Here is a 12,249-nt window from a genome sequence, read left to right on the forward strand (position 1 = left end):
AGGGACAACAGGATTAAAATTTACAGTGTGTTACACTCTGAAGGATAATTATATGAAAATGATGTTTCGTTGGTATTTAACTTCTAGCAAATTAGCTATGATGTACAATTCAAAGTCTAAAACATGCTGGAAATGTAAAGAAAAAGAGGGTACTTTTATCATATGTGGTAGTAATATAATATGATAAAAGACTTCTGGAAAATGATATCTAATGAACTGAAAAAATGTTGAAAATAACTTTTCTTAAGAAACTAGAAGATTTTCTTTTAGGACCAGAGGTCCCAAAGGACCAGACAAAACTATTTATTTGTGTGACCATGGCCGCACAGACTCTGTTAGCCCAGAAATGGAAAGATGGTACAATTCTGACCAAAGAAGTGTGGCAGACCATTTTCATCATCTTTTTTCTGATTGTGTAACATGCCGTAAATTTAATATCACATTTCCATAATTTCTCCCATTGGTCCAGCCGAATTGCGCAACCTATATCGCATGCCCATCAAGTCATAACTTATTTTACTTCTTCATCCTTTAACTCCCATTCTAATAATAAATTATACACTTTCAAAATACTCCTTTTCCAGTTTTTTAATAATACATTTTGTAATTTTGATTCTTTTTTTCCACAAATCCTATTGCTTTGTCCTGATTAAATATCTGGGCAATTTGATGATATTGTAACCATGTGGTGCAGTATTGGGTGACCTCTTTGTATGGTCTTAATTTTAATTGGCCCTGTTCCTCCTTTAGGAGCTGCTGGTATGTCACCAGTCTTCCTGTCCTGTTTTTCTTTTTGACCGATATCACTTCTAACGGTGAAACCCACCATGAAAAGCTATTGTAAACAATTACATACATTGGTAGGATTGACAGAAATCTTGTAGTAAAAATTTGAACCATGGATTGACAAAGGATTTATAAAAATAGAGTTATGAAAGAGATGTAGAGGGGGAAATCATTACATTAAGATCCACAATGGGGTGGAGGGAAGTCAAAAAGGATTATAGGTTTACGTATTTAATTAATTTAAGTAAAATAGAAATTGCAAAAATAGAAATTAATATAAATAAAGGAATTCATCCAGTTCAACTCAAGTCACACAAAAATGAGGATTTTCTATGTTTAAAGAAGTGCCCCTGCCCAAATTCTCATCATATCTCTTACATCAACATTTACAAAGCAATTTACTTAAGAAGATGATCTTCCTTTCTTCCTTTATTTCTACTCATTAGTTGCTCCCTGTTGTTCAGATCAGAGTATTACATTTCGCTACAGAAAAGGTTAGTGTAGTGCTGTGGACATAGTGTATCTTGATTTCAGTAAGGCTTTGGACAAAGCCGTCTCCCCCCCCCCATTTTATTCTTGTGAGTGGAATGAGGATGGAACTGTTAGGTGGATTTGTAGCTGGTTGATGGACCGATCCCATTTTGTTGCAACCCGGGTAATGTCCCAGGCCAGTTGTGCTCAAAGGCATTGCCACAGAATCAGTACTGATCCTCATCAGTGGCAGTGATGGAAACAATTAAGCAATTCACCACTGCCCTGTTTGTGTCCTCACAGTTTCTCCCAAAGGAATTCTTGGAGCTGCTCCAGATCGTTTTTATCATTTACTTGTTAATTCTTCAATTATTTGTTTATTTGTTGATTCTTTAATTTCTAGGGACATGCGTATCCCAGATTTCTAATTACATACACATAAATAAAATAGCAATAAAAGACACCTAGAATTACAAGCATGATTCAGACTTCTGGATTATTTAAAACTGTCTTCTTATTAGCTGCTCCCTGCTGTTCAGCTCAGGCCTCAGTAAAATAACATAACATTTGGGAGAAAAGATGCAGCCCAGTAACCCACAACTGGAGGCCAAGATGGAGAAAATCTCCACAGCCACCATGTATTTCCCTTTGGTGCTCAGGTAGGTTGGAACAAAGGACAACCAAACACTGCAAAACACCACCATGCTGAAAGTGATAAATTTGGCTTCGTTGAAACTGTCAGGTAATTTTCTGGCTAGAAAAGCCACAAAGAAACTGACAATGGCCAGGAAGCCCATATAGGTTAAGACACAATAAAACATGACAGCTGATCCCTCATTACATTCCAGTATGATTTCCCCATTCAGCGAGGACATGTTCCTGTCTGGGAATGGTGGGGAAGTAGTTAACCAAAAAATGCAAATTGCAGCTTGGATAAAGGAGCAGGAAAAGACAATAGCATTCGCCAGCCCTTTCCCCACCCATTTTCTCATGCTGGATCCTGGTTTGGTGGCCATGAATGCCAGTACCACAGTGATGGTCTTTGCCAAGACAGAGGACAGGGCGACAGCAAAGACAATCCCAAAAGTCATCTGTCGCAGAAGGCAAATAATCTTTTCAGGCTGTCCAATGAAGAGAAAAGAGCAGAGAAAACAAAGGAGGAGGGAGAGGAGGAGGATGTAGGTGAGGGTCCGGTTGTTGGCTTTGACGATGGGAGTGTTGTTGTGCTTCACAAAGGTTCCAAGTACCAGAACTGTGACCAAAGAGAAAGAAATGGCCAAGACAATTAAGACGATCCCTAAATTTTCTTTGTAAGAGAGGTAATTTAAAACCTTGAGAATGCATTGAGTTTGGTATTTGTTGGGATATTCATCTTCTGGGCATTTGATACAAGCATCCATATCTGGAAAAAATTAATGAATCAGCATTTAAAATGGCAGGAAGTCAACTGATATGCATCACAAACAGTCTTGGTTGTCTTACATTGTATCTTATATACCAGGTACCAGATACAGTGGTACCTTGGGTTACAGACGCTTCAGGTTACATATGTTTCAGGTTACAGACTCCGCTAACCCAGAAATAGTACCTCAGGTTAAGAACTTTGCTTCAGGATGAGAACAGAAATCGTGCGGCAGCAGCAGGAAGCTCCATTAGCTAAAGTGGTGCTTCAGGTTAAGAACAGTTTCAGGTTAAGAACGGACCTCCGGAACGAATTAAGTACATAATCAGAGGTACCACTGTATATGGAAAGAGGACTTTGTCTGGACAGCACTTGAAATACAGGTTGGTCTGGTTGCGAAGAGGAAAAGCAGCCCCCAATCTATCCATGTAGAATATATGTTGAATAGGTCCTATGGCTTCAGAAAGGGCCTTTGCAGTGTTTATGGCACTCCCTGGCCCAGGAGGCCACTTTCCTCTTTTTTATTCAGGCAGGCATTTTGGCTATTAAAGTCCAGATTTTATTATTCCTTCATCTTTTATGTATTTACTTTAAGTTAATATTACATTGATGGTCTCCATTTCATCAAAGGATCTGAAGAATTCTGTTTTGCAAGCTGCCCTAATAAATATTTGTGGGATAGACGTTCTCCAAACAAATCTAATAAATATACATGCTATGGAAATTTCTTGGTGTCGTGCCTCTTACCCTTCTGACTAGATATCATCCCTTCTGCACATGGAGCACAATCATAGCAGCAAAATTTCTCTCCTTCCCTCTTTTTCCTGCTGTAGCCAGGATAGCAGTGGTCATTGCACACAGAAGCAGGCAGCACCTTAGTGGTATAAGCAATAAGAGATTGAGATCTCTTCACTTTCCTCCTGCTTCATATACGTGAGGGGAAACTAGCTGGCTCTGCTCCCCCAGCCGTACCCTTGCAAGCCCTTTCTGCAACCTCCCAATTGTTGGGGGCTTAGTGTATGCAGCTAGGAGTCTTCTCTGCTGAATTTCTGCTTGTGTTGGCCATGTTGATAGATTTGGAAGGCTGCATGAATAGAGAAGGGCCCCTGCTGCAGGCACTGAGTCACCCAAATATGGAGGATGCCACAGAAAGCCAACGAGAGCACAATGGAGGACTGGGTAATTTGGTTTGGTGCCAAATAGGGTCATCTTCAGTATAACAATAAAATTATTCCAGCCATGTGAGGGTTAAACAACGGAAAGCGTCCGAGTGTCTTGGAAAGAACTGTTCTGAAAATAGTGGGCTGTTGAAATTGACTGATAGCATTGGAGAGACCAGCCATGATTTTGAAAAAGGAAGCAAGATGAGTTTGGAAAGGAACTTGAAGGGCTTGTCGCAGCCTCTGTCAAAGATAAGTCAAGCTTTACAAACCATAATATTCTCTTCCAGCTCAGGCTGAAATGGGAGACTGAAGAGGATTGTTGACTTCTTAAAAATAATGAGCGTTTGCCAATAAGTAGGTTCTAATTGCAGAGGGCTGAAAAAGTGATGAAAGATGGAGTAGCTTGAGAATGGCCAGTCTACAACAGCTGACTGCTGGCTTTGAATTATAACACTAGGAATCCTAGTTTGTGCTTCAGAAGGGAAGTGAGCTTGCCATTGTAAGGGAACCCCAGGGACTCATTCTCAAGGCTGGTAAACCCAGGGATTTTTTTTCAGCTGGAGCTCATTGGAACTCAGTTCTGGCACCTCTCAGGTGGGTGCCACTGACCTTCTAAAAGAGCCATTGTGAGCTCCAACACCTCTTTTTCTAGAAATATAGCCCTGGGTAAACCATCAAATTTATTCTTTGTAGGACTAAAATGTGGCACTGGGAGAATGGCTAGCTTGCTTGACTGAAGAGAGAGTGAGGGAGAGAGGGAGAGAGGGAGAGCGGGAGAGGGAGAGAGAGAGAGGGGGGGGAAAGGTGTCTTTTTCAGCTAGAGATCATCCAACCCATTCTCATAGAATTGGAAAGTGTAAACTCAAAAGAACTTCATTACCTATAATATAGTGTCATACGCAGAAGCAGCATGAAAGTCACAGAAACAGTGTAAACTGCCATTTTTAAAATCTGAATTATCCGAGGAAACTAAATTTGGGGGAACTGGATGAGAGAGACCCTCTCCAAATGCCCCATTTCTTGATCCCAGGAAACCGAGTCTTCGGTTTTAAACAAACTTAAGGTTGGGTAATATGCAGTTCTGAACACTGATATAGTTTAACATAATCTTTGAGGGTCTTGTTACTTTTTCGATTTCTATTGTAATGGCCAATGGTAACAAACAAAAAGACTTGAAAGACTGAACTCTCCTTTTATTGCATTGCTATAAATAAGGGAAGGAACTGCGCCATATAATCATAAAACATTGCAACCCTGCATTATTCAGGACACGAAGAGCAGGTAGAATCACCCACTGGCAAACACTGAGCTTTTCTCTTTTAATATAATCAGGTATTTCCAGCTGTATCTCACCTGATTAAAAACTGGATGCCATATAATTTGGTCTTCATAAATGGTTAACTCTTTGCCTGGAGGAGCCTGCGGTTCTAGTCTTCCAACTTTGACTCTAACCACTGAGCCATTGGGGAACATGACCCAGTTTGTGACGTCAAAACCAGCCACTAATTCTCTGTTGTCATCAAAATGCACAGTGTCTCCTGCAGTGTTATTGAATAAGATGTTACTCAGAAAGAGATGGACCTAGATTGGAAAAGCATATGAAGTCTTGAAATGATTTCATTGAGTGTCACAAAGGCTTATATCATATTTTTTTGGTGACTTTATCTACCTGACATTTTAATCCTTCTGTTTGTCTCAATTTTAATCAGCCACTATTTTATAATATGAATGACCGTGATCCAAAATGAAATAGAAATACAGCCGCAAACATTTTTGGATTAAATGAATTATTCAAGCAGACAGTTCCTTTCACTGATTGATCTACAGCTAGCTGGCTTTAAAGAGAAAAAGTGTTGGGTTGTAGTTACCTGCCATGGTTGCACATTTTGAAATACCAATTTCTCTCCTCCTGCTGTTCTTCTCCACCTGGAGCTGGATTCGTATAAGGCATTCAAAGCATGCGCCACAGCATAGACAGCATTGTAAACACTGTAGCTGTGGCCTGTCATTTTCATTTCAAACAGAATTCCAGGAAGGCTCTCTAGCTTCTCCTCCCCAGTGCAGGTTTTCTTTTTATCTTCCTCCTTCTCCCTCCCTTCAGAAACAGTTAATGAGCAGTCGAATGCCTCTTCCCAGAAGTCTTGGATAAAGCCATCTCCTTTGGCCCAGGAAGGTCTTAACATTTGAATGAACCTTTGGAATCCTAATGGCTGATTTGAGTGAACGGTGAAGGATATGGAACCATGGAAGGTTTGCATATCCCAGTTCTTCTGTATGGAGTGTGCTGCAAAATCCCAGTGGGATGTAGCAATCCACACTTTACCCACAGGTGAAATGCCAATTAAGGGTGCTACAAACAGCATGGTTATCAATACCTGAAAGCACGGGTGTTCTCCATAAATAAAAAATACACTGGGTTTTCTCTCAAACAAAGTAATATAACTTTCCAAGTGTTGGAAAGCATAGTCTATCATCTCGTCGACATAATTCCATTTGGGGATTCTTACTATGAGGGCATGACAGATACCATTTTGGGAGAGGATTGGCACCATTGCCTGCAGAAACCTGTCTGCTTTGTCATCATCCACAGCAGCAAGTCCAACCCATGTCCATCCAAAATGCTGAAGCAACCACACAGCTCCCATTTGCTGGTGGGCTTCATTTGGGACCATCTGGTACAACAATGGTGACAGCAGTTTGACACTTTGCTCTGGCCAAAATGATCCATAGGTGAGCTGAAATAAAACAGATACGTATTGGAAGGGTTTAACAATTACCGTATTTTTCGCTCCATAAGACACACTTTTTTCCTCCTAAAAAGTAAGGGGAAATGTGGGTCTTATGGAGCGAATGGCGCTGCACAGAGAGGGAGACCTGTGCAGTGCCTCTTCAGCGAAGCGGGAGGAGAAATAGAAGGGGCTCTGTTCCTCCTCCGCTTCGCTGGAGAGCCACTGCACGGAGATGGAGAGATTTTTTCCCTTGTTTTCTTCCTCTGAAAACTAGATGCTTCCTATGGTCGGGTGCGTCTTATACAGCAAAAAATACGTTATTTCAAATCATAGAGTTGCAGAAGTGATTGTAGGCCATCTCTTTCAACAGCCCATAGAAATCCAGGCTTCAGCTATCTGCAGGTGAGGTGGGGGACCCTTCAATTTTTTGTTCAAGTGGGCGTCTATATCTCCAAGCAGAAAAACGTTTTCTCCAAGCAATATCTTCCTCCACAGAGATGGCAATTCCCTGTGAAGATTGTGTGGCAATCCTCCATTCAGCCATCTTTCCTCACGTCTGGCAACTTTAAGATAATCAGAAATCCTCAGATCTTGGTATTTGCTTCAAAAGACTGCCAGCAGCAATCTGGGCTTCGGGTAGCAGGGCTGTTTAAAATGTGTAGCCAGGAAGAAGTTGCACAGTCCCAAGAGAACTAGCATGCAGCTCAGAAATTATTATATATGCAAAAGAAGAAGAAGAAGAGTTTGGACTTGATATCCCGCCTTTCACTCCCCTTCAGGAGTCTCCAAGCGGCTAACATTCTCCTTTCCCTTCCTCCCCCACAACAAACACTCTGTGAGGTGAGTGAGGCTGAGAGACTTCAAGGAAGTGTGACTGGCCCAAGGTCACCCAGCAGCTGCATGTGGAAGAGTGGAGACGCGAACCCGGTTCCCCAGATTACAAGACTACCGCTCTCAACCACTACACCACACTGGATCTCGATGTACCATATTAGCTGCTGTAAAAAGGGACTAGTAACAATATGGTTTTTTTTTTTATTGAACAAGCAGAGTCTTAAAATGCATGCAATACCAGCAAACAAATACAGAAATTATTGAGAGTATACATAAAAAAGAACAAAAAGAAAGCAAAAAAGAAAATGGGGTTTGGACGAAAAGAAGAAAAGAAAAGAACAGAACAGAAAAGAAAGAATAAAATAGAGTAAAAAACATAGTAATATCTCATATTTCAGTCAGCAAAGAAAAGAAACTTCCGACTATACCCATTGTACTATTTTTCAAATAAACTATTATTTACGCATTTACACAATGTGTAATAATGTGATTTTTAATTATTGTTTTAGAAAGATATGATTGAAAAACAAGCAAGCAGTATAACCCTTAATGAACCACAGTACATGCTTGATCTCAGACAAAAGGCCGAGAAGCGATAATGAATCATGGGATATAAAATGTGGTTGTGAGTTTGTTGACAAATCTGTCTGCCATTAGCTTCACTTAATTTGACCCCCTGCCATCAGATGCCCCACCTGTACAAATGGGCACCACCATTTTTGCACATATGGTACAATAACGTTTCCCCTTAGTCTCCTGTTCTGCACACTGTTTCTTCAAATATCTAATATTATTTTGTGTACCTTTGATCATCACTGTTACCCTCCTCTCAATCTCTTCCTTCTTTTGCTACACAATTGACAAGCGCACAAAGCACTCCACCTGATGCTGACTAGTGCAAAATAAAGTGGAATTAATATATTTTACAACACGGAATGTATGGTTCTATTAATGCAGTCTACAATTTCACTAAGCCTTTTTGCAACCGTATTACGTTGTTTGCTTATATTTCACTTTTGATTATGGGTTATCCTTAGGTGTTGTTGTGGGTTTCTTTATCCTAAAAGAAGTATGTTTCATATGTCTCTATTTGATCTCCTTATATTACTTGCAGCAAAGATTTGCACTGCAGCAACATCATTCTGAATTTTATTCTAGTCATCCAGAGTTTCCCCTTTCCCTCTCAGGTTTTGTCCCTGATGAATTATATGGATGATCTCCTTTGTCTAGGTCATTGACAGAAATCTTGAAGATGAGTCCCAAGACAGAGCCCTGAAGCATCCCAGTTTAAATGCCTTCCAACTTTAATGGGGAACCATCAATGAGCATTCTTTGAGTACAGTTTTTTGATGTGGTCAGAATCCTATATGGTTAAATTGCATGTTACCCATTGGATAAACCAAAATAACATGAACACTTCAATCAAAGAATTTTCTGAAATCTGGATAGTGTTCCACAGTTGTGAAATCTCATTCACCCAGCTTACCTGTGGAGTCTTGTGGATTGCTGAAAAAATGGCCACGTTGGCTGAGATTTCAGAGATACACCCTCCAATGAGTGCTATCAGATTGTTCTGGTTGTCACACTTGAAGTTGGGGACAAACCTATGTTGTGTGGAAAGCAGGTTCATTGTCACCTTATAGGTCACCCTGGCAGCATAATAGCTATTGAGGATGTGGAACCCTAGAGAAATATTGGATAAGATGTTGGGATTCTCGTTTACCTCCTTGACAGCAAATGCTAAGGCCAGGATGTGTTGATAATTCTTTGGTACTGAGCTGTAAGGAGAGTTAATAAAGTAACAATTGCATTAAAAGCAAATTTGCACTCTTCCTCATCACTCAGCTGCATCTTCCAAGATTGATGTGTAGTTTTTAATTGCACAGGATTATAGACAGTACTATCAATCCATTTTATACAAGCATAAGCTTTTCTAATACTTTTCCAGTGCGCTTAAACATTTGAAAGTAGGAAGAAGACATGAACATTTGAAAGTTAGGGACAATATTTTCTTTAGAGGTAAATATGTATCTCACGCATACTCTTTCAGAGAGTCAGATTTATTAAGGGTCCTTCTCTTGTGTATTTTCCAGTGTGCTTCTAGTTATAGAAACAAACCCAACTTTGTTTCTTTGCAGTCCCACATTTCTTACACTTAAAATTAAGCACAGCATTCCTTAATGACCTGCACCATATGTGTGTCTGTGTGTGTGTGTGAGAGAGAGAGAGAGAGAGAGAGAGGAGAAAAGAAGAGGAATACGAAGAAGAATACGAGTGTCTTACAAAGGATCGTCAATCATCGTTTGTGAAGGCTGCTCCATGAATGATGGGGTATTAGAGTGGAATAAGACTTGAGAAACAATCTCACCAATGAGAACGTCTCCAGGCTGATAAAAACCATGAGGAATAGGGAAGGGATCCTCAAACATGCTGAAATTAATAAAATGTGTGCTGCATGCAGTATGACACAGCAGTACAAGAAGGAAGGCTACCACCAGCATGATCCTGTTCATAAAACTGTCCCTCCAAAGATGCAGCGCCATGTTTCTGAGTGTAACAATCTATGCAACTGCTATCAGTTTTGCTCCAGTCCCAATTGAACGGTGGGTGATATTGTTGCTGCATGAATATACAGTACAGCTGGTTAGGGAAGCTGGTACCCTAATAATAGCTCCTTGTTCATCAGTGTTTCCAAATAGTCTGCTTTTATCCTTTGACAGTGAGTATGAATTGCAATGCTGTTGTTGCTTTCTTCCTTTAAAAATTAAACTAAATGATAAAACATTCTGTTGGTGTGCAAAGATGCCAAAATTATAACCATGTGAATTCTCAATCTGTTTGCCCAGATGAACAGACAATACATTTCAGGGCATCTCTATTATTTCATACTGCTGAATGAGGTTAAGTTTTCCACAGGAATAAAATGTGGTGTGGAACTCAGCAAGGAAGAGAAAGTACGAGGAACAAATATGATCATGGTATCACAATTTCTGGTTATAATAACAAAAGATGTCTGAGCCCTACCTGTTCCTAGATCCAATTCTGACAAACACAAGAGTTTTATACCTCTTTTGAAATGTTTATCCTTGGTCTTGCTTACTGGCTCTGGGTGCCATTGCATCAGAGAAGGGAAAGCAGCAATTTTGACAATGATAGTGATTATTATCATGTGTTTATGCCTTTGAAGTTGCAACCAGCACGACGAGATTGCTCCAAGTGATTTTCCTGAATTTTGCAGCTATTATTATCTCTTAGTTGCCAGTGGAATTTTGCTCAATGTGTCTTGCCTCTGCCAAGAACGAGTTAAGTTCACATAAAGGTAATTCATAGTTGGCATATACCTCACTCTGGGCCCCCTTGCACCTGGGGCATCTTTACCTGGCAAAGTGGGGCAAGAGAGCCATGGGGGAGATGCACTTGGACCTCCCTGTCTCCTTGTGAGATCTCATGGGGGAATGTCATCCAACAGGATGTTGCAAGAGGGAGGGAGGTCACTTTGACTTGAGGCCATTTTGCCCCTAGTGCGCCCCCACATAACTACTGCTGTGGGGGTGGGGGGTGATTAACAAAATCAATAGTCCTGGAAAAATGGGAATATCCCCTCACTCACCCAAGTTTTGGACATTCCACATCTTTCCGCAGCAGAGTCCCCCCCCCCTTTGGCTTTTTATTTATATTTTTCAAATTTATACATGCGGACAAATTTATACATTTCATTAGTTTTACAATCAATTTAACATTTCAAGATTGGACTTCCCTCTCTTTCTGCAGTTCCTTCATATTTTTTAATATCTTCTGCATATCCAAATTCACTTAACTTGTTCATTTAATTATCTACTGTAAATATATAGTCTTATAAAACTGCAGGTTATTAAAATAACCCTGCTAATGTTTTTATCTATTTACAAATTTATCTGTAAATATTCAATATCCTCAGCAGAGTTTATTTCTCTTTGAGAAAAGTAAGTTGCTCCCATAAATGTAAGCTTTCATCATAAAGTAAACTGTAAGAAAATAACATAATGAGGGAAACTAAATACAACAACATAAGGCAACTCTGGGGGGGGGGAGAAGAAGAAGAAGAAGAAGAAGAAGAAGAAGAAGAAGAAGAAGAAGAAGTAGTAGAAGAAGTTGGTCCCTCTTAACTGAAACTTAATGGAAAGCCCTGAAGGGAGGGGCTGATTCTGGAGCAGAACACACAAGCCCCTCCCACCGGATACCAAATACTCCACTATTTAAATTAGGCCCCAGTGTTTTTCTTAAAAGTACTGGCTCGTGAGCTTGACATCGATACCAGGAAAGATCCTAGAACAGATAATTCAACAGACAGTCTGTGAGCACTTACAAAAGGATGCTATGATTACTAAGACCTCACAGAGTTTTTGTTGTGGGGGAGGAAGGGAAAGGAGAATGTTAGCCACTTTGAGACTCCTTCGGGTGGTGATGAAGCAGGATATCAGATCCAAACTCTTCTAAGAACCAGTGTGGATTTCTCAAAAATAAGTCATGTCAGATGAATCACATTTCCTTTTTTAATGGAGTTACATGCTTGGTGGATCAGGGGAATGCTGTGGACATAGTGTATCTTGATTTCAGTAAGGCTTTGGACAAAGTCTCCTCCCCTCCCTCATATTCATGTGAGGAAGTAAGAGAGTCTGTGTACTGGTCCAGGAAACGCTTCCGCTGCACAACCAGCAACAGTTATCTTTGCAGAGCATTGATTAAGTCCAGTGCAGAGATTCTTGTTGCAGTACAAGCTTCAGAGTCTCAGCAGCAAAGAAATAACGACACAGGGAAGCCTGTCTTTCCAAAGACAGGTTTATTGCAGAAAGATAACAGAAACACCTCCGGAGCTTTCAGACAT

At 40.3% G+C, this 12,249-nt stretch overlaps 2 protein-coding genes across 2 annotated transcripts in view; both read right to left on the reverse strand.

Moving 5' to 3' along the window:
• Positions 1-12,249, reverse strand: part of METTL25B (methyltransferase like 25B) — a 492,409-nt gene that overhangs the window by 184,933 nt on the left and 295,227 nt on the right. The window lies entirely within an intron of this gene.
• Positions 1,676-12,249, reverse strand: part of LOC309329710 (vomeronasal type-2 receptor 26-like) — a gene marked incomplete at its 5' end in the record, with an annotated part of 190,674 nt that continues 180,100 nt past the window's right edge. The window contains 4 exons of the mRNA XM_081840723.1: positions 1,676-2,659; positions 3,407-3,533; positions 5,176-5,403; positions 5,691-6,557. Coding sequence (XP_081696849.1) covers positions 1,758-2,659; positions 3,407-3,533; positions 5,176-5,403; positions 5,691-6,557 — 2,124 coding nt within the window. The 3' untranslated portion in view covers positions 1,676-1,757. The remainder of the gene's footprint in view (positions 2,660-3,406; positions 3,534-5,175; positions 5,404-5,690; positions 6,558-12,249) is intronic.

The sequence above is a fragment of the Podarcis erhardii genome (genome assembly GCF_964252035.2).
Source record: "Podarcis erhardii genome assembly, chromosome: 15".
NCBI classification, from domain to species: Eukaryota; Metazoa; Chordata; class Lepidosauria; order Squamata; family Lacertidae; genus Podarcis; species Podarcis erhardii.